Source organism: Acanthisitta chloris, unplaced genomic scaffold, assembly GCF_000695815.1.
Source record: "Acanthisitta chloris isolate BGI_N310 unplaced genomic scaffold, ASM69581v1 scaffold440, whole genome shotgun sequence".
In the NCBI taxonomy this organism is placed as follows: Eukaryota; Metazoa; Chordata; class Aves; order Passeriformes; family Acanthisittidae; genus Acanthisitta; species Acanthisitta chloris.
In genome coordinates this window covers 35423-58450 of record NW_008650807.1, presented here as the reverse complement: position 1 = coordinate 58450, position 23028 = coordinate 35423, and the positions used below count along the sequence as shown (strand labels likewise).

At 41.8% G+C, this 23028-nt stretch overlaps 1 protein-coding gene across 1 annotated transcript in view; it reads left to right on the top strand.

The window, feature by feature from the left end:
• LOC103797832 (dystrophin-like) overlaps positions 1-23028 on the top strand; it is a gene marked incomplete at its 5' end in the record, with an annotated part of 72392 nt that overhangs the window by 19877 nt on the left and 29487 nt on the right. Inside the window, 6 exons of the mRNA XM_009070070.1 lie at positions 1726-1811; positions 4434-4591; positions 12193-12359; positions 14430-14541; positions 19468-19604; positions 20356-20394. Of these exons, the coding sequence (XP_009068318.1) occupies positions 1726-1811; positions 4434-4591; positions 12193-12359; positions 14430-14541; positions 19468-19604; positions 20356-20394 (699 nt within the window). The remainder of the gene's footprint in view (positions 1-1725; positions 1812-4433; positions 4592-12192; positions 12360-14429; positions 14542-19467; positions 19605-20355; positions 20395-23028) is intronic.

Sequence of the window (23028 nt, the reverse complement as noted above, 5' to 3'; positions counted from 1 at the left end):
CAGAGATCAACCGAAGTGCACAGCAGTACCGGAGACATTTAATTAAATGTACTGAATCTTTACTTTTCTTATAATTGAAAACTGTCATTTGTAAAGATATTAATCAAATTCACAGTCAATGACTGATCTAATTATGGGCACAGCTCTGCAAATCCAGCACGTTTGGGATTTGTTTTAATTGATCAGTCACTCATGCTCATTTGCAGTAGCATGCTAAATTATTGGTTTGACTTGGGAGGAGAGGAGAGTGAACTGAACAACTCATGATTTGTGCAAGTTTCAATTTAATATGCCTTGCAGAGAAATCATCATTCTGCATTCTTCTCTTGCATAATTTGCATGAGCCTGGTATTCATCAGGAGGAGTTTCTCAGGGCACAGATGATAATTAATTTGGAAAAGAGATGAGGGAGAGGAGTAAGAGGAGTGGAGTGTGGAAAGCATAGGTAAACAACAAATGCTTATTCCTGATGGAAAAATGCAAGATTCTTTAGTAAAAGGCTGCAAATTCTGAATTCAGCTTTGTCCACCAGTTTCTGTCTGCACCTTTTCTAGGGTTTGCAGGGCAGATGTGTGGGTAAGTGAGCACCTCTGGCTCCCACAATGCTTGCACAGGATTAAAAAGACTGTGTGCAGCCTGATGCATGACTGTGGCTTGCTTCTACATCATCTATCCTGTTCCCAGTGGTGGTTTTACTGGTGACCCCTCAAAGCTGTTGATCAGGCTCTGCTTCAGGAATGTGGGGTTTGGACATTAGCTTCCTGTGTCCCGTGTGTCTTCATTTGCAATAGGTGCTACGTATTTGAAGTGCTATCAGAAACACAGGTTGGGGGGAAGCAGCAACTGGAAGCAGATGGAGTTAAAGCAGATGAGTGAGAGATGTGCAGGTTTGTCAGCACGTCGCCTGCAGCTCAGCGGAGGATGCTGTTTGCACAGTCACATTCCAAAGCAGAGGAGTAGTGTGGGCACGTTCCAAGGCAGGAGTGAGGCAGGGGCTGACCAGAGGCCACAGGGCACTGGTTGGAATGTGCCTTGGCACTGCACAGGACAGGTTTGAGCGCTGAAAGGAGGAGCTCAGAAACCACATCGTGGTGTTAATGGCACAGCTGTACAGCTTGCCTGCCTTGCCACGATTTCTAGGCAAGCTCCATCACTCACCTGGACGTCTCACAAGTGCCTCTTGCTCACGTTGCTGGCAGAGGCTGCTTTGTCATGCTTGGGTCCCTGTTGCCTTTTCAAACAAGGCAGGGCACGGCTGACTGTAAGCAAAGACTTTCTAAAAATGGCTGCAGCATCTCATGTCTAATGAAAGTGAGGCTGTTTTGTCTTTGGCTAAAGGGATGGTTTGCTGTTCTGTCAGGGACCTCATCTTCTCTGAGAATTGCTCAGCAGCGATTCGTAGAGAGAAGCCTGTTCAAATAAGTGTAGGGTGAAGGCTCTTTGCTCCCTTTCGTCATCCAAAAGGAAATGGGTAATTATTTCTGATCAAGACTGTTTCTGGTAGAATTGATAACAACAGCACAAGCCAGTTCAGCTGTGCCTGGGAAGCCACAACAATATTTTCTCTTTCGTTTCTAGCTTACCTAACCGTCCACCCTGTGCTGTGCAACACACTTCTCTGTGAGACTTAGTTCATGAAGACATCAGGACTGCAGTGAACTGGTTATAGCAAACAAATGATGACACGAAAGGATCATATTATCAGCAATGTTTCTTTTCCATTAGGGGTCGGACAGGAAGGATCCGTGTCTTATCTTTCAAAACTGGTGTTGTATCCCTTTGTAAAGCACACCTGGAAGATAAGTATAGATGTAAGTCAATGTCATTATTTTGGTTTTACCTTATGTTTATGTTCTTGTATTATTCCTCCTATTATTTTGGCTTTACCTGATGTTTATATTCTTGTTTTATTCCTCCTATTTATTTGTTGCATAAATATTTAAATAGCATACAGCTACATTATTTTAGGCATTCCAAATGCAAAGTGTGTTAATTTGTTCCAGCTTGTACTTATAATTTATTTGTTCAGTATAGTTTTATAGTTCAGTATATATTTGTTCAGCACAGCTGTCCCCAAATATTATTGATCACACCTTTGGCAGGAAAAAATTATTATAGATGTATATCTGTTTATAAATTATATACATGTACCACTGTACTAATATATTGTCTAAATTATAAAGCATAAAAAATAGAAGACCAGAATGGATGTGATAATGGTTAAGCAAACACTATTTTGAAAATTTTAATTGACTCTATGGACACTACAAAAATGATTTCCTTCCTGCACCCTAATGGATTGTCTTGAGCAGTCCCTGGGGCACAAAAACCTCTCTCTGGGTACCATTGGCTTGGCTCACCTTCATACACAGAGATGCATGTCTACAGGACATCTTGCACTACCCTGTTTTCAAATATATTCACCTTTTAAAATGTTTTCCACATTGTGGTCAGAGTCTTATTATGTGCATTGTGTTTAAACACAGTTGCTACCTTTAAATAAATATTAAAGGTATGCAGATTTTGCATATTTTAATAGGTGAAATCCTGAAATATGTGAAAGATTCCACTTGAAGTCTTTGTTTTAACTCACTAATGAATCAGTTCATTAGTGAGACTAGGATCCAGAAAAGAACTGACTAGTGTAGTTCTCAAGAGTAACTTCCTTGTTAAATTAGCTGGTGTCGTTCATTCATGCACTTAAAAATACCACAAAAAATCCAACCTTTAGGATTTGACCCAATACCATAGCAGTTCTTCATCCATTGTTATCATTTTATTCTGTACTAATGAAAGCTGAAGAACTCTAAAGAGAAAACAGACAGTTCCAGCAGTGGAGTCTGTGCATGACTGTGTATAATTGGATCAGATTTTAGGGCAATCACAATGAATGTCACACTTTAGATTTCTAGATGATTCATGTGGGTGTTGTGAAAAAGTATTCAGAAAATCTTTTAAGGAAATTACTCAGTACAGCTATTTTTCAAAATGATATTTCATTCAGGATTATCAGAGTTCCAAAGGAAAGCATTTATTCATGTTTTAGATTCTCCTCCAGTGGATGTGCACGGTAATGCGTAACCTGCCGAGTGTCCTATAACCTTTGTGAAGTTTTAGGACATTAATGTTTTAACGATGGGGAAGGTGAGAGCTGAACAGTTGTGGGGGAGGAAGGAATTGTGTCTGTCAGACTGTGGCCTGGCTTTGCCACCCTAGCTGAGGTCAGAGTGTGTTACTATTAGTATTGCTGCAAGTATGCAATCAGTTGCACCCCTTCAAATTTTTTCTCTCATTTGTGCAGCAGAGCAGAGTTGGTTTTGCTAGAGCACAAATCTTCAGGTTTGCAGAGGTGATTAAAGGATTCATTCCCAAATTATTTATTTTAAAACTAGACTTTGCTAGAGTGAAATTCAAGTAATTAAAAAATAATCTTTTCTCTATCCATTCCTTTATTCCTTCTGAAGAAAACAGGTGTGAAAGCACTGCTAGGAAAGTTACCTCGAGCTGAAGCACCTTTATAATTGTATCCCTGGTGTTGGGTGAAATATTAAGGCAGCTCCCAGAAAAGAGCATTATTTTATTCTAGTTGTCTTTTGCCTTTTTCTTTTTTTTTTTTAACTCTTTGAAAAGTAAGGAGAATTTGTTCAGGTAATGTATTGTGAACAGAGATGTTACCAAATAAATATTTTAGTTAATGCTAACCTGTTTTTTCTTACTATTATGAATTCTATAACCTTCTCAGTGTATACTTAGTGTAACTAATTGCCACCAAATTAAGTTGAACTTATGAAGGGATAATAATTCTCTCCTGTAAGGATTCTTTTCTAGAATGATGCAGTAACAGAGCATGGCTCCAAGTGACATTTCACTTAGGAAGTGAAAACTTAATATGGTATAAATATTCCTGGTGGATGGCAGGTTTTTATTTGAGAAATTGTCTTGAATTAAAAGATTCTGATATATCAAAGTTAGGGATCTCCTGTTTATCATTTTAACTCATCTGAAAGAGAAATGGATTCTCTGAGTTGTACATTGCTAGGCCCTAAAAAGGTGCTTCCATGAATGATTTCACTATTGAGCAGTATTTTTCGAACGTCTGTGTTGTGGCTCTTTGGTTAGCTGTGTTCTAGTCACAGTTCTGTTAGCAGTGATGTCACGGGTGCTGTGTCAGATTGGCCTTTCTTCCCAGGTGCAAGCCAGCAATGCTATTGAACATCATCACTAGACTGCATATTTCACAGGCAAAGCCCAGTGTTCATGGGAGGAGAGGCATCCCAACTGGAGACACATTGATGTTCATGTGCCCCAGGCCTGTTGGCTGCACTGTCAGAGGATTCGGTTCTGCGCCGCTCGCCCCGTCCTGTAGCATCTTACATCTTTACAGCTTTACATCTTTACCAGCTTTACATCTGGTGTCCCTTTGCTCCCTGCAGACCTGTTCAAGCAGGTGGCGAGTGCCACGGGTCTGTGTGACCAGCGCCGACTGGGGCTGCTGCTGCACGACTCCATCCAGATCCCGCGGCAGCTGGGCGAGGTGGCGTCCTTCGGCGGCAGCAACATCGAGCCCAGCGTCAGGAGCTGCTTCCAGTTCGTGAGTACACGTTCGCGTGCTGTGCGTCCTCCGGTTCCCGTTCGGCCCTTCTGAAAGGACTGAGAGTCTGGAAGGAGGGTCAGGTTACTGGGGGTCGTTCAGTCGTGGTGCTCATGGGTGTGTTAAACCATTCCCTTGGTGAGGTGTGTTGGGATTAGCTCAGGCAGCAAAGAGCTGTCGGCAGGGCTCGTATCGTAACTGAGCCCTGCGAGCAGTTCAGTGGCAGCTCCTGCTTTTACAGTTTGCTGTTGCTGGCAGTGGATGACTGTGCAGGTGAACAGCAATGGGTAATCTGAATTTTGGGCATGTACACAGCAGTGACAGGCAGGTGCCCAGGGGAGGGAGAGGCGACTGCCTGCAGTGCTGTCGAGGGGCAAGGAGTGCTAGATGAGCTCCTTGCACTCCTTGAATGGATAATGCCAGTTCTCTTTAGAGAGTACCGACAGAATTCCTGTCCTGTCTGCTGAGGAATACACAGCAAACTGGAGGCTCTTTTTCAAACTTGTAAATTATTTAATCTGGGGAGGAAGAGAGTTAAGGGAATTATTCATCCTTATCATAACTACCAGCAGAATGCACAAGATGAAGACAGCTGCTTAATGAAAAGGTAGAGGAGGGGAGGTAATGTATGGTCTGTGATTAACTATAAATGCATCTTCTACATTACAATGGAGGAAAGCTCTTTTCCCATCCCCGAACTGTCCCTGAGGGATTTTTTGTTTGGCTGGGGAAGGGGGGAGTTGTTTGCTTTTTTGCCTGCTGCTGAAGTTTCATTATGTAGTAGTTTCAGTTCTGTAGTAAGCAAAACACAGCAAGTGTTTTCAATGAATATTAATGCTTGGAAGTAGACTGCTTACACACAGTGACTATGAAAAGAATCTGATTCTAAAATCACCACAGACTTCAGTTCTGATGGGACTTGTGCTTTCTGTATTTTTTACATTTCTTTTAACTGATTAATTCTACGGGATTCATGTTTTTCCCACTTCCATCATTCATGTCCTGACCTTTTATAATTCTAATCTTTTATGATGCCATTTCAAAATGAATGTTTCATAGGGTTATATCCTGGGTGGATAACCCTTGCTGATGAACTGTGCATCGTAATGTTGGTAGCTGTGTCAGACCCTGCTGTGGCTTTCAAGCCTTGAGTTCCCACACTGGGCTTTCAAGTGACACCAGCACTAAATGATGCTGCAGCAAATTCATGGCCAAAAGTTTGTGCAAATGACCTTCCTCAGAAATTAGGACTCGCTGGATTCTGTCATTTTCCCAGGTGAATGGCAGTAGTGCTTTAGAACACTGCTGAACAACTGGTAAGGAAAGTGACCTCAGAATCTGGCAAACCCATGCTTTGTTTGAAAGGGTGCTGCAGTTCTGTGTGCTTGTTCTTGGAATAAAGCAATAAAATTCATAGTGATGGAACACATAAAGCCAGTTTTTATAAAGTAGGAAGAAGACCTTGGAATGACTGTTTATTTGAATAAAGTGATTTAGCAGCATTGTCATTACAAATGAAGCCTTGTCAGTGGGCTGAATGCTGTGCCACATCCAGCTGCCAGCATTTCTGCAAACAGCCCAAGCACAGCTGGGCACAGCGTTTGAAATGCTCATAAATCAGAACATCAGAAAACCTGAGGTTTACTTCTCTTACCTTCACTGAAACAGAAGTTTTCTTCTTACCTCAAGTGAGAGGAATTTTATCTTCTCTTTTTCCCCTGGATAAAGCCTCATTTAACTGGCAGAATTGGGAGGGTGGTTTCTGACCTGGGCTGCACCAGAACACTCCTCTAGGAGAGCCAGAAACGGGGAGGGAGGCTCAACTGAGAAGAAATACTAAAATAGGTGGAATGGAGTCCTAGGGAAAGGAGCAGAAATCCAAGCATAGAGAGAGCCCTAATGGAGGGGAGGGAGAAGGAATTAAGGAGTGGAAAAATAAGGGTCACCCTCAGGCAATGAGGGTAAGGACAGTAGTAGGAATAATAGTGATGAAGGAAACAGAGGGTGGGTAGAATGAGACATGAAAGAAAGGAGCATCGAGGAATGGAGATGGGGAAAGAAAAAAGAACTTTCCAGGAGAAAGGGAGAAGGGGAACACAGGAACATCCTTTCAGCGTGGGATGGTGGGAACCAGGACCCACAGGCAGGGTGGCAGCACAGAGGTGCTGGCAGAGGGGAGCAGAGAGCAGCCCAAGAGATGAGGAGCCTGGAGGAGCTGGACAGCCAGGGAGTATTGCACGGGGCTCCCAACAGCCTCCTTGTACTGAAGGGAGAGAATTAATTTTTTTAAAATATTGCGGGGATTCATAGTTTACTGTGTGGAAACTAAATTAAGTCTTTTTTTGTACGCCCACGGTGAGGAACGCTTTTTCCTTAGGGTTTTTTTCTCTAAGCCAGGAATAAATTGCAGTCGTGTCAGAGTCTCAACAACTGTGTGCTTCAGAAATGGCTCTGCCAGCCCCTTTAGGTTAGGTGCCCTGGCAACGGCCTCGTCTGTCTGCACAACAGCAGAAAAAAAGGGATGTTAACTCTTCCTGGAGATAACAGGGGAAATCTCTCCTCCTTTTCAGAGTAGAGTCCTTGGGAATGGGACTTGGGGAAGGGGAGCTCCCAGCCCAGCTGTTGGCCCGCTGCCCACTCCTGCTCCCAGTATGGGGTGCCCTGCCCTGGGTTGCTGCTGTCCTGCTGCTTCTCATTCCCACAGCACTGACTTGTGCTTCACGTCATCTTCATTTACAGGAAGGTGCTGGTAATAATTGTTGGGAGGAAAAGGATATCATGGGACTCACCTTCCCGATGTGGGGCAGGGGGATGTAATTTCTGCTTTGAGATTTTAAAGAAAAAACTATTTTTAAATGAGAGCAAAGACATTAATCCAATGACCACTTGAAGACTGTTCTGCCTAGGCTCAGAATGCATCAAAGCAATCTATATATCCATGAAAAATTGAGTGTATTCAGTATTGCTGCAGTGTGAAAGGACTTTCCTTTTAGTTCTGTGATGGGTACGTTTTTTTAAGTAAACAGGATAGGGAAATGATATGGACTGAAGGACACACACTGTGTTTTAATCACAGCGGAAAATTATTAATATGCTTTCCTCATAGAGTATGAACAGGACCTAGGAATTCACATCACTGCTGTGGATGAGTTTTACTGTGACATTGGGATGTTTAAGAAATGTGATGCGATAGCAAAGTTCAGCTCTGATGAAAACGTCCCTTGCCATCTCAAAAAAACTTTATATAATTTGGTTCTTGGTTATAAACTGCTCTAAGTATGCTTTCTTTCAGGGATGTACTTGAATTAGAGTACTTGATGTTAGAAACTAGTAAAGGTGAAGCTCAGGACTAGTAAAATATGTGCAGTTAACTCATACATGTATTTTAAACCTTGTTTTATTTCACTTTGATAAAGGAAAATATTTTAATATTCCGTGTTGCATAGTCTTCATTACTAGATTTGTACTTGATCAATGGTATGACAAGATCAGCCTGGTTTATAAAACCACTTAACAGTGTCCAAATCCAGTGTGTTTACTCAGACAAATAAAAGACAAAATAGGGCTGTTAGTCCCTTTTAGGTGGCATTTGGGTGTTACAAATCCTGGGCCAGGACCCTGACATGATTCTGGGTTTATTTCATTAGAATTTTGGGAACCTGTGCCTGACTTCGGGGGCAGTCTTGAAGAGTCCTACAAGTGAACTGCTTTAAAGAGCTGTTTTTAAATGGTTTAGGGTATGGGGAGCAGGAAGATGGTGTTGTTCAAGTGTGGATGATATAAAACTCCACTAATTCACTTCTGGGTTCATGTTTTTTTATTTTCTTGCTCACAATAAATAAAAAACATCGACTAGAGTAGTCAGTGCAATCAAGTGTTATTCAGGAGTGGAAGACAAGGTTGAACAGGGTTAGGTGTGACTCCAGGGAGATGGCTGCTGTTACTGGCTAGCTCTGCTTTTTTAAACTTTAAGAAGTCACAGGAATCCCATTCCTCAATTTGGTTTGTCCAAAACAATATTTACCTGAACTAATGTAAAGCTTTCCATCCGGGATGAGAAACACCACTACATCAACAATGTTCATTTCCTGCACTGCACATAAACAGAATATAGCTCATTAGAAATGTTGCCAGAATTTTCTGCTCTGTTAACTACCTCTGTCCAAAAACATGTCACATTGTTCGTGTAAATCCCAACAGTATTCGGGAGCATATTTTGTATTATGGGTAGATAAAGTGAATATGGCATAGAGTATTTTTGAAACTACTGCCTGGAAGAAGAGGGAGGGAAAAACAAAAATTTCAACTCCCAAGTACTGCATAAAGATGGTAGCACCACCCAACTTCCTATTCCCCCATTGTTTCCAAAAAATAAATACTGCAAAACAGATGTCTGGAACATAATGAATTTGAATGTCCTCCATAACAAATTGTTACTTGTAAGCTGGAAAGGCCTTTATGAATTTTACTTTATGATTCACTCTGTTATTACCATAAAAATTGGGAGTTGCACAGAAATGTGTTCAAAAGAAGAACCATTAATATTCTTTACAGCTTGATCTTGTTGGTTCAGATATGAACTGTATGAATTCAGCCTTTTTCCCTGTATGTAAAATCTGCTGCTGCCTTACTGGATTTAAAGATTATTTAAAAAATCGTAATAGCAGCTCAGGGAACAGAGGAGAACTGTCTGTCCTGTACTGCCTGACCCTGACCAGCTTTTCTCCACGTGGCTTTAAATCTTCATGTAATATAATTCGGAACCAGTTCTGATACATTTTAATGCACCTAATCTCTCTGAGCACAGGTTTGGTACAGCCACAGTGCAGAGCTCTGGGTAGGCAGCTACTGGGACTGCTGGCAATTGACAGTGACTGCAGAATTAAAATAGATCTTTGGGTGTTACAGAAAGTCTTTCATCGCCGCAGCATTTTCCCTGCAAATTTAAAGCAGCTACAAGTGGAGAGCAGTGCTTTGAGCAGCTCATTCTTATTCTGACTGCAGCTTGCACTGCAGCATTTCTGCACACTTCATGTTTTTCTATTAGAAATGGTATATAAAGAGATCTCTTAAATTTTTTTTTGAGGCTCTGTGTAGAAAGTGTAGTCTGCTGGACAGGGTAATGGTTTGCCAGTGTAGCTCCTGGCTGATGCTGGCTCCTTGAGTGAGCCCCTCAAAGTCTCTGCCCAGCCCCTTTACTGCCCTGGCTTCCAGCTGAAAAATGGACATAGAGATGATCATGTTTTATACACATGCCTTTCTCCTAGGAGACTTCCAGAATTAATTTAATTCCTTTGAATTCACTCATGCCCTATGCCAGAAGGCAGTATCCACTGTTCTGAACAAATTCTGTTGCCAGTGTTGGCTGAACTTGGTTGTGCTTTTGATTTTCTCTTATTTGACTTTGTTCAGGGGTTTTCTAAATTCTGTAGCTACACGAAAAAAACAGAGGAGCAGGATATAATGCTGAAGTCCTCAGAAGTATTTCAGTGTGTATTCCATTTAATATAGATGAATAGTGAGTATCAGGTTGTGAAGGACTATATCTACTTTAGCTGTAGATGTATTTTGGTTTGATGGTTTTACCCCAAACAAAAAAAAAAAAGGATTTTTTGACTGTACTAGAAATCCAGGTATGTGGATCTTAGATGTAGGCATGGGAGTCCTTAGACAGTTTCCCAAGAAGAAAGCCCTGACCAAGAATCTTCGTTTCCAATGAACTAAAGTATTGCTGCAGCATTTAAAGTCAATTTTAATGCAATGCATTATTCAGGGCATATTATGGGGTTTGTATTCCACATCTTTTTTGTGGCCAGGGGCATTTTCTCAGCCTTCGAGTATTGATCAGTTAATTTGTTTGTCAAGGTTATAAACAGTGTTAGATTATGAAAAAAAAAAGCACCAACAAAAACCACACACACAACTAATTGTTTTCTCCTTTAAATCAGTTGCAATATTTTTTCTCCAAATTTGTTGTTAGCATTTTTAGTGGAATAAGACTTCAGCTAGGTCATACTAAACTCAGATTTCATGAGAAACTGGAAAAGTAACTGAGAGCAAGCATAAAAACCCTAGCACTCAATCCCCTATTCATCTTGATCCGTGTACATGATACATTAATGCTTATTATTTATTTAATGCTTCAAATAGGTTTGAAACCACAAAGGAAGACAGTCTACCTTGTGAAGTTTGAAATATAAAAGACTTGCCCACTGAGAGCTGTATTTGAAAGCCCAGAGAAAAAGGGAGACAGAGGATTTTAAAATATTCAGATCATAAATAATCTGTTTCTGGGAGTAGCTTGGAAGGAAATGTCTCGAGGAATTGGAATTAGCATATAGTGATGCTTTAGAGAAACCAAGTAGGATGGTATCCCTCTTCATCACTTGGGCTGTTGCTGTGTGGACGTGTCCTCCCCCTCCTGTCCTCCCTCCCCGAGCCCTTCATGCTTTCCACCCGATGCATCCCCTCGCCTTCAGCACTGAAACCAATTCCCAAGCTCTCAGATAACCAGTTTCACTCAGGCTTCTTGCCACCCTGCACGACGGGGAGATGTTTCCTGTAAACACTGACTCCGTCCTTTCACTGTTTTCCTCAAATTCCCTTTGGGTGCTCCTTGCCTTTGTGCTGTTCTTGGCAGTGTCTAGCCTGCTGCTCGGATCTGACCTCTACCCATGCAGATAGAGCATTGGTGTCCCCTGTTGCCTTGTGTTTCTCATCTCTTTGCTGTTATTTTTCCATACTACCTGCTGCCAGATAAGGATGAGGTTTCCCTTTCTGGTGTGTGCATGGTGCCTGGCACGGTGGGGTTTGGCTCTGTGACTGAGCTGCAGTGGAGTTACTGTAGAACAGATACCTGAAATATCACACAGGTTGGGATGTGATGGGAAGGCTCAAAGCAGTGGGGCTGCTGTTCCCTTCTGCTGTTGGCAAAGAGATGAGTGTGGGACGTAACAGAATATGAGGCTGATATTCTCTAGGACAGAACTGAGCTGTGTTTGCAGTCAGTGGTGGGAGATGTAGAAACACTATGGTGACAAGAGATTTTGAGGCATTTAAGGAGGAAGAGGTTTACGTGTTCAACAACAGACTTGAGAAGGGATTTGAATTATTTCCGTACATGTGTTTTGAAGAAAGGTCAGTGTGATAATGATGTCAAGGAGAAAATAATTTTGATCTAAAGACATGCAATTTTTAGGGCTTGGATAACAGAGTTTTTGAAATAAGTGAGAAGCAGTGCTATGCAGGCTCAGATAAGAGAGATGGGGAATGTGAGATTAGGCATCAAAAGTGATCCTGTAAGTGCATGATTTTCTCTGTGGCAAAGTACATGGTAGTGCTGTCTATTGTAATAGGGAACAAGAGAAAGATTTGAAATATTAATAGTAGTTTGTGGTTCCTGGCTTGAAGGCAGGATCATGGAAATTTTTTAATGATTATTAATTTATTTTAATGGATGGCTGGACAGGGAGAAAAGCTGCAGAATACTCGGGGAGAAGATACGGAGTGGACGGGAAGTGAATACCTTGAACTGTTAGTTAGCTCGTAGAAGACAAATGACTTGTGCTCAGCCCCTGTCCTTTTTTCCTCTCATGTTACAGGCCAACAACAAACCCGAGATCGAGGCTGCCCTGTTCCTGGACTGGATGAGGCTGGAGCCACAGTCCATGGTGTGGCTGCCTGTCCTGCACAGGGTGGCTGCTGCTGAGACTGCCAAACACCAGGCCAAGTGTAACATCTGTAAGGAGTGCCCCATCATTGGATTCAGGTACAGACTCACTCCCTTTTGGCCGTGTGTACTGTTGATTGGTGGGTACAGAGCTCTGCTTGATTCCATGCAAATCATGCCCTTGATTCTATGCATGTTGTTCGTGTAAAAAATAATTGTGATGGGTACAAAAGGAAGTGTTACACCTAGACTGGGTAAGGTGATGTGAGAGTTGAAAAGGACAAAAATAATCTCCCAGTTAAGATAGGGCCTTTCTGTTGTGTCCCAGTCTTTCCATGCCTTAACCAAGGCATTTTTGGATTGCACAACTAATACAATTTGCATTCCATTCTGTACTATGCATGCAGTTGCATTTTCTGAATTGGATCCTAATGGATTGCTTTCTGTCGTGGTATACAGCAGGGAAGTGCCTTGAAAAATTCTCAGACATGAAAAGCTACGTGTTGGTTTCTCAGAGAAAGAATGTTAGTGGTGGAACATTAACCTGGAGTGGGGGAAATGTTGCTGGTCTGTTTAAACATCTGGATTGACACCGTGGTTACTATGGCAATGAATAAGTCCCTGTGTTGTGAAATGGCAGTGTGTTGGTATGCCTGTTGAGAATCCACTTAACAGCTAAGTAAATACTCACTTTCAATTATGCCTGGACTTGTTTTATCACTTTGCTTCGCAATAGCTGCTTTGTAAGGTTTCTGTCCTTTCTATGCAGTCTTCTTTTATCATTGGCATTTCTCCTTCTATGTTATCATGTTGTTTACAAAGAGCTTTCTGTAATTTTGTTTCTAAAACCCAGATAGATAACAGCAGCAAGCAATGCTACACAGACAAGCCATCATTTTGCTCTAACCTGGGAGAGTATGAATGTTGCTTTTATGCATCTAGTGGAGCAGTGCTTTCTGCTGTGCAGGTTCACAGGCAGTGGTAACAGGGGAAATAATGAAGGTATTGCTTTGGTTTGGGTCCGAGTTTTCCTGCACCAAGGCTGTTCCTCTAATCATCTGAATTCTTTTCCTTTTGCTTTTATATTGAATATCTTAACTGTGAAATGATAAATATTACTGAGGAAGGACTAGGGATGAAATGTAATTCAGCACATCCACAAAGTCTTGTTTTCCTCTTCCCAGATATGGTTTATGATCTCCTGTATTACTTACATAGTTTTGTATCAACCAACCAAAGACAAGTAGGTGGAAGGGAAAAATGCGGCGCGTGGAGAAATGAAAGGGTGGGGAGTGAATGGGCAGTCTGTGTAGGCATCGAGGGCTCGGGAACGGACACTGGAGCTCTGTGTTTGCAGCTAATTTTACTTCACCGATCTCATCTGTCTCTTAAATTTATATAACAAATCTGTTATCATGATAGTAGAATCTGTCACAGATTTTTTCTCTGTCTTTGCAAGCCATTGAAGCCCTGTGGACACACTTGACAAAAAGATACTGTATTGGAAGGCTTTTAGAAAGCTAATACTGTGCACTCAGTGCATGTAAAACAATGTTCTTTTGAGGTCATTGTGGCTAAACTGCTTCGCATATTTGGAACAAGACAACCCTTATGCCTTCGGCTCTTTCAGGCACTTCAGCACGGCAGATACAACAGTTAGCTGCCTCATAGAGCTGATGAGATTAAATAATGGCCCAAAAGTGCATTTGGAGTTTTGCATGGATGGATTACAATACAGGAAAATTGTTTTTATAGAGGTGCTAGGAAGGACACAAGGGGTTTACTGGAGTGGTTTTCTGAGAGGGCATTACTTGAATTTTCCTCTCTGAGGACATTCTATGTTAGGAATCATGATGCAAGAGCAAAAGATCTGAAGTCAGCATTATAGAAACAAAAAGTGTGGTGGTCCCTTTCGTATGTTAAAGGAGAATGATTGTGTAGAAATCTTCACTGTTGCTCAATGTTCGAAATTTTTTTGAAGACAGAGATCTTTGACAAACATCTGAGGCAGCAGTGTGTGTCCCTCAGGGGTGGAAGAGCATTGTCCAGCGCTGCACACCCTGGGACGTGTCAGGGAAGAGAACTTACTAACACAAAAACCTGACAGGCCAATATGAAGCCTTCACATACAAAACTCTGAAGATGTGAAATTTTTTTCTCCTATTTTAGGTACAGAAGTTTAAAGCACTTTAACTATGACATCTGCCAAAGTTGCTTCTTCTCTGGTCGTGTGGCAAAAGGTCACAAAATGCACTATCCCATGGTGGAATACTGCACACCAGTAAGTAGCTGTTTTGCTGACCCTTACTGTCCTTTCTTACGTAGAAAGGAAAAACTTCATTTGCCATGTGCACGGTAATGGAGCATTTGGGTGGCTTTTCTCCCCCCATAACTGAATCACTTTTATACACTATACATGCCAGCAGTTGTTGATGCTTGGTAAAGGGTCCTCCAATGGTCCGAAGTAAATTGGAGTTCACTGTTTGTACAGTTCTGTGTTGCAATGTATTCTTGTGTGCTAGTGACTTGTTCCATGTTCAGTGCCATGGTTCGGTTTATGGATCCTGCCAGAAACCTGTGATTTGTGCAAATACTCATTCCTAGCTTAGATCCCAATGTTTTCTCCATTATCAGTGTGCGATTTTTCTTCCTTTCCTCAGCAAGTCACCACTTCACTTGTTTTGCCCAGAACACTGTGGTTGCGTTTTGAAGTCCTTTACTGTTCAGTAGTGCCTTTGTATGGTATGATCACTTGCTGCTATGAGGGAAGCTCTGAAGGTAGAGGCTGGGTTGGATTCCTGAGAGCCACAGTGGTGTGTTCAGGGCAGCACAATGCAGATGTGCTGCACTGATGGTGTGCTGAGGGTCGTCACCCCTCGCTCACAGCTCTCAAAAGGATCCGTTCTGCGTAAACATTGTTTTCATACCAGACAGCTGGCAAAGGAAATGCCATACTGCTCTCAGTGTGCTCCTTTTTCTTTTTGGCCACTCACGTCCAGCGCAGAGGGGCATAAATTAGAGGTGCTCTCGAGTTATCCTTCCACCATGTAGCATAGCTGAGCTTCCAGCTGCCTTTGCTATTGTTTGTGCACTGTCTGGTTGGCATTTCCTGGTGAGATGGGATGATCCCTATCTTGTGCTTTCATCTGCCTGTCAAATACACGTATGAAAATGAAGCATCAAAACTACACCTGGGCTAGCCTCATAAAATGAAATGAACAGTCTCTATATCTCCATCCGAGCAAAAAAGGCATGGCCAAAATGAAGTAAAAACTCTCAGTTTTTCTAAGAGACTTTTTAGAAAGAGAAAGAAAAATTTATTCCCCTAAAATATTATAGTAAAGCAAGCCCAGTATTTTTGTTAGTTTTAATTTTTAGATGGTTATTTACATTATCTATCCATTTTTACTGGGCCATTTAAACGGCAGTATTTCTCCTGAATCTCTGCAAGGGCAATTAGCACACGTTTGCTTGTGCTTTGTCAGGATTTGTTGGTGTGGTTTCCAGCAGGGTCCACAGGGACTGAGGTTAGTGGAAAGGCTGATTTGCCTGATCTGCAGCACAAGTCAGAGGGAATTGCTGGCGCTGCCTGGGCAGGTCTGAACACACCTCTCCATCGCAGCATTCCTGAAGCAGAGTCTCCTGAGCCCAGTCCCGGGCAGAGTGAGTGGGAACTGACTGCCCTGGAGCTGGATACCTCCTTGCTGAGCTGGCTCTGGGTTTGCTTTGCACTTTGCCACTCTCATTCTGCTAGTGAGCAAGGTGGGAGATGTGTGAATGGTGCACAGAGTGCACAAAGCAGTATCTTCCAGCTGTTTTCTGTGGGTGTGTTTGGAGGGAAGAGAAATGAAATGAAAAAGGATGGTGAGACACACCCCCAGCCTGCAGCAACTCACTGCAACACAGCAACTGCAGGTTTGTGTTCTCCCTGAAAATACAGATTACTATTAGGTGAACACAGTGGTGAAGAGAAAACCTGCCACCGCATGCAGATTGCTGGGTCAGAATAAAGAGCCATTCACAGGCAGTACATTTTTTTGAGAGTCCTGAACTCCAGCAGCCCGTGCTAATGTGCCGTGCCTGGCTGCACCAGCAGCCTGTTGAATTAGAGGAGGATTAACTGGAGGGGGGTTGGGGAAGTGAATCTGATGCACAGCAACCCTATTCTTTTTTTGTGTTGCTGCTATTAAAAAAAAATAAACCCAAGTACTGTGGGACTGAGCTAGACATCCGCTGAAGCTATCATGTCTAGTATGTAATTGTTTTCTAAAGGAATCAAAAAAGGTTTGTAGGTGGCAAAGCATTTTTCCCTCTTCTTCCAGACTAATCTGTCACCTTAAAATGCATTTTGGCAGACACAAGACATGTGATGATAGATAGTATCTTTGCAATAGTTAGATGTGCACAATAAAGTGTTTTGATGTTTTTATTCTCCCCTCCTTACTCTCAGGAAATTTTCAAGTTCTGCAGTCTTTAATTCTGCTTAGGGGAGATTTGAGAGTTCATGCTAAATATCTGAGGGTTGTGATAACTTTTTCCTCTCCCGCAAAAGGCTGAGGCAGAATAAGGGCAAGGCAGTTGCTAAATTGTCATTTAGACAGAAAAATTGCAACAGTTATTCCTGAAAGCAACAGAGCTTGATTTATTCTTCAAAGAGATGTGGCTTTTAAAGAGGTTTCAAATAAAGCATGGAAGACATCTTCAAGACTGAGATGTAAATGTAAGATCATTTTTCTGTTTGGGTTTAATGAGCAGTGGCACACAAACATAAAAACCACCTTGTTAAAAGGAAACACATCAAACCCAGATACCTGTCTACAGTAGTGTTTGCAGTCAGGGCTGAGGTCTGGGCTGGGGGCTTAGCAAACCAAACTGGGAAAACTCAGTGGTAAAGTTATTCTTATGTGAATAAAAAGCACTATTTCTTATGAAATAGTTTTGGTTTCAGAACAGCTTTGGAACATGCTCAACCCAGCTGCCCATATATTGCTTTGATTTAAGAGAGCTGGGATGCTGAACCTCCACTGCTTCTTCCTCATAAACCAATTCTGCTGAGAATTTTGTTTTGGATTATTTTACTCTGAAAATCATGTGTAATAAAACATCTCTGGAGTGAATTAGAAAGCTTGGCTGAATATAGCCTCAGTTTATCATCTTGTCTACATAATAATCACATCTTCCTTGCCTTTCTTGTGCTTCTTGAACATTAAATGGCAGTTGGCTTCTATGAGAGGTGCCTGGTGCTTTTAGTTGTCACTAGAACACATATTTTCTTCTTGGAATTCTTGTGGTACCAGCTAGATTTGGATGTTTCTGTGCAAACACAGTGTTCTACTGTTTGGTTGTCGTGCATAAGGTTCAGAGGAGCAAGGAGGGGCTAACAGTCCCCAGAAGGTTGAAACAAAGGATGTTTTATTGTTTATCATACCTGAAAACACTTAGTCCAAATTACAGTCAAATGCAATAGAAACTGTTCACAGCATTAAAAATAGACAAGGCAGGAATAAGTGGTCAGAAATTGCACAGGTGAACAAGCTGGACAGAAATGTGTCCTTAGTCCATTTATACCGAGACTAAATACTAACAGTTCTCCCCTGTTCCAGCTGATGTGCTCTGTGTGCTCTCCTGCTGACAGCCTGGTTAGGAGCTCTCCTGGCAGGCACTGGGATAGAATTCAGCAGAGGGAATTCCCTCCTGCTGGGGCATACGTGGAACCACCTCAGTAAATCCCCTCTCCACAGTCCCCTGGGTGGTGTGATCACACTTAATCCCTCCCTTCCCCAAATGTCTTCACCTCTGATGTATTAAGGAAGTTTGATGTTGTCAAACATGATCTCAGTTTCTTGAAAATAGAGATGCCTCTGTACTGGTTAGTAGGTTCTGCTGTGTCACTTCTCTGCCAGTCATTGCTTACACTGAATTTTCCTGCCAGACAGACTGTAAAGGGAGCCAAATTCTTTCAAGCTTTACATGAAGCTCAAAGGTATCATAAATACTGGGATAATATTTGTCTTTTCTGTTAATGCTTTTCAGTCTTGTGGAAGGTTATTTTTCAGGGCATCCTTAATTTTTGTGCCTGGGCAATTGTTAAAAATCTATGTGTCCCCTGTTTCAGCAGCTCTTTGAAGGTTGGTTTGGCTGATAGGTCTCAGCACATCCTTCCTCTCTAAGTAGAAGGCACAGAACTCATTAACAATGTCAGAAAGATTAACTTTTCCTTCATTTCTTTCCTTTAAATTAGATACACTGGAGAGGCAATATTGTTATGTGGGTCAGGAAGAACTTAATTTACTGTAAAAGAGCAGCGTTTCAGGGTCTAGTGTTCTGCAAGGTGCAGAGAAGGGAGTGCAGCCTGACTACAGTAATTGAAGTCTTACGTTAAAATTCTTCAGAAATTCACCTGACTTCGTCAGGCTCACAATAAGTCTTGCATCTTCCCAGCAGACATCCTTTGAATTCCTCTTGGATCATTCTGGTCTTTAGGAAACTAATTCTTCCTCACGCTCCTCTGCTGGTCTGTGTAGCAGCAAGGAGAGGCTGCTGCAGGCAAGGGGTAGAGAACGGTGCAGACTGTGCTCTCCTTGGGGTATTGATCTTAAATGCCTGCTAGCTTCACATTGAACAGGTGCAGAAGAACTAACTGATCTTAGAGCTTTCAGCAGCTCTCACCTGGTTTTTGTTTCTCTTTGATCAAAATACTAATAGCAGAGGAGGCTGAGAAGGGAAACTGGGAAGAAAACATACCCAGAGACGTTCCTGGACTTACAAGCCCATGAGATGTAGATGAGAAGTGTGTGTTAGGAGTCAGGACGAGCACCTAGCTGGACACATGGGCTGGCTCTGTGTGCTCCATCACAGCCACTCCAGTGCTGTGCAGACAGCAGCCAGAGAGTCCCCTGAGCCAGGTGGGGAAAGGACAATTCTTGCCTAATTAGAGCTTGTCTTCTTGAGGTCACCTGAGATGGGGCAAGAGCCCTGTCAGGGGGTTTTGTAGCTTCTTCCCTTTTCCCCTTTCCTCCCGACTGGCAGTGCCTCTGTCATTGTGAGGTGACAGTGTAGACAACATTTGCGGTTCCGGAGCTCAGGTCACTGGCAGCTCTGCTTGGCGTGACCACAGCTCCTCCGAGTGACCCAGCAAAGGAAGAGGCAGCTGAAAAACAGTGATAACCTCGTGAAAGATGATTTCATTGTGATTTGTGGCTTTCAGACAACTTCAGGAGAAGACGTCCGTGACTTTGCCAAGGTACTAAAAAACAAATTTCGAACAAAAAGATACTTTGCAAAGCACCCACGAATGGGCTACCTGCCTGTGCAAACTGTCTTGGAGGGAGACAACATGGAAACGTGAGTAGCTCTGAAGTATCTAAACAGCAATTCATTTGGTACACTATTTGAGCTCCCCAGCTGGTGCCAACTCCTCTCACTCCCTGAATGCATAAAGCCTCTTTGTCTTCCATTTCTGTTTACCTCGCTGGCAGGAAAACACAAGCTGGGCTTCCACTTGCCATTGCCTTTATCTGTTCTCACCTGTCCTTACACAGGAGCTTCAGCTTAAGTTAGTAAAATAAAATTACTCCTGGTCTTACTGGCAGTCTTACAAACTTCTACGTTTGATAAGCAATTTGGAGACTAATGATAGCTTCATTAAATTTTTATTTTCTTCCAAATGGGTGTTTTTCCCTGGTTTTATTTTTTTAATTAGGCCACTGTGTTTGTGAGCTTCCCAGATGATTTCTTCTTTTCTCACCCTATAAATTAAGTCTCATTAAGTGGCTTTGATGTCTTTATGGACAAAAAAAAAAACCCCATAATGATGCACATGGAGTAATCCATGAGTTAACCCAGTTCCCATTGGTTTTTTACAAGTTTAATCAGTTGTTTAATGGCAATTGCACTCAGCTTGTTCTCGCGCTCTCTCTTTCTCTTTTTAAATTTAAGACTTCAAATTTTTTTTCTCACTTTTTGGTTGATTCATGTTGGTCTGTTGGATTTCTGTTTTTTAGTTGTTGTGATTTTTTTTTCAACCTTTCTGTAATTATTTTGCGGCTGAGTTTCTTCTGCCTCTCTCTTCACCTCCTCATTTTTTGTCTTGCAGTCCTGTTACTCTGATCAACTTCTGGCCAGTAGATTCTGCGTGAGTACTTTTGCTGAAGTGTGCTGCTGGTGCTGCTGCTGCTGCTGCTACTGCGCTCCCCCCACTCTGTTTTGTTTTGTTTCTTTGTTTGGTTTTACATAAGATCATTTCCTCCTTTCTTTATGATTGTTTCCTTTGATGCACTCTCTGAAGGAATGCTTTGATCCCGAATGAGTAGAATGGGATAAATCCAGGAATTCCCAGCAGTCGTGGATTGTGTACTGTGTACTCTTTCTGGAGTATGTATTTGCATCGAATTAACAGGGACTCTGTGCAAATCTACTAATGCTTATGAAAGTTTGTCATTTGAAAGCCTGTGTTTCTGAATAAGTGTTGATCCCTCTGAATGTATACTAAATGTTTTTTGAAAGATAGAATGTGAACTTGATGGATTTAATCCAGTTTCAGGAATGACATCATTTTCTAGCTAGAGCTGTAATTTGGTTTTATGCACAACCATGCACACTTGCACACTCAAGTGCCCCAGTTCATCCCAAGCTCACTGGGTATTCTATTACAGTCTTTTAGATACATTCAGCTTTGTGAAGGCAGGTTGAAATGGGGAAATGTTTACTGTGATTTTTCAGAGGTTAAAAAGCAGGGGTTTTCAGCTATGAAATAGATTTTCATTCTTGCACCACTCCTGCACGTGCATTGTCTTACTGTTGTAGTAATAGCCTCAGCATAAACTAAAGAGATATATACTTACCATTGTGGCATTTGCTACTGCTAGTGGTACATGGATGATTCTAGAATAATGTTAAATAAGGGTTAATTTTAATTCACATATTGATAACTAATGAGAAACTAATACATAGAATTTTTATATTTCTATATGGTGAAATGTATATGGCTTGCACCTCCATTGAATTTTTGTAGAATAAACAAGAGTGAAATGTATGCATTGGAATACTGATTTATAATTTTCATTTGGAGCACAAACCATTGGGAAGTCAAGAGAAGTGCTCTACCTATAGGAAATGTAACCAAGCAAGAAGCACATCTAGTAGTTCAAATCTCATATGCTTGAGGATTCACCCACAGAAGATGCCTAAAGGCTGGAGCCAGACTGAAATAGAGGGGGTTTGAGCTTTAGTATGCACTTTAGTTTAGAAATGCAGCTGCCATCTAGATTTCCTATCCTTTAGAACAGCTGCTAAGTTAACATTTAAAGAAAGCTTGGATTGTATGGAGTGCCATTGCTATGTCTGACATAACATGAAATTAAGCTGTCATAACATGCTTAATTCTAGATGCTTCCAGTAATAACATCATGGTTTGCCTACACTGACAGCATCACACCAAAGGTTTGGTGTTGGATACTATGAGAGTGTAACTCATGTAAAACTTATAAAAACTTGAGAAATACTGAGAAGCAGAATTTGTATGGAAAGGTTGCACCTTTTGTCAGACCAACTAAGGTATCTTCTGAAGCACAGTCCTTTTGTCTGGTCTAACAAGAAAGCAGAAAATAAGAAATGAAAAGGCTGGAAAGCATTATTCTTCATTTTGTTCTGCTAACTTTATTCCTTTCCTTTGTGCTAGGAGCACTTGGCTTACAACTCAAGTTACTGAGCTGCCCAGATTTAAAGCTGTTTCTCAGTTATTGGACTGATTTCAGCTTCAGCAGTCAAACCAGTTATCATAAAACTTTCCCATGTTTTCTGTGTTCATGCTGTTTTCTGATGCTCTCATCCCAGTTTCTGGATATCTTTGAAGTACTTCAGAAAAGCATCACCTGGCAGCACTCAACAGTGTTAGTTCTATCCTGACACAACATGTGGTGCACATGGAGCTGTTTATTAATAGATACATACATACATGTATTTGTTAGAAGTTAGTGGTTCTGGCTGCTTATTATCCAGTGTTTTGCACAGATACTTTGCTTGCCAGGCTCAAAGGGACAGCTCACAATTTATGAGAATTTGTGTCTTTTTACTTGAACTGTGGTTGTCAGTGGTACAATTCACTTGATTCTGCATTTCCAAGAAGCCTCAGCTAAGATGCTGAGCAATAAAGAAAAGTGCCTTCACCCTGGCAGCCAGGTCTCTGGGGGTGCAGGGAGTTGTAGGAGGTGGTATTTGCCACTCGGTCACCTCTTCATTTGACTGGAATGCTCAGGGTGATCCCCAGCTTGAGCAGTGCAGCTGTGGGGCCCTTGTAAAAGGGATGGTTATCTTGGCTAAATATTGGCAATGTCACTCAGCCTTCTTGCTGACAGTTCAAACTGATTAGGTGTGCTGGGTATGTGTGCTCAGGGAGGAAGGACTGTGAGCTCTAGCACAGGTGGTCACTTAGAGTATGTACAATGGAGCACAGTTGTTCTCAAGTTTGTTCAGACACTGGCAAAAGTCTACATCAGCAGCTGAATTCAATATAAAGTGCTGTTTTTCTAACAGGTTTGCTTTCTTAAGCAAACTTTTGGAAAGCTGTTTGAAGTAGATCTCCATTGCAATATGTTCTGAGGTGGAGACAAATCTGGAAATGTAGCCTCACCCCCTGCCTGCAGCTGACAGAGAGAATCAGCTTCAACAACTTATACAATACTGTGTAGTCTTTAAAAAGCCAAAACATACATACATATATATATCTAGCACAACTTGGTCACTTCTGAAGTTGAAACGTAGTGTCAAG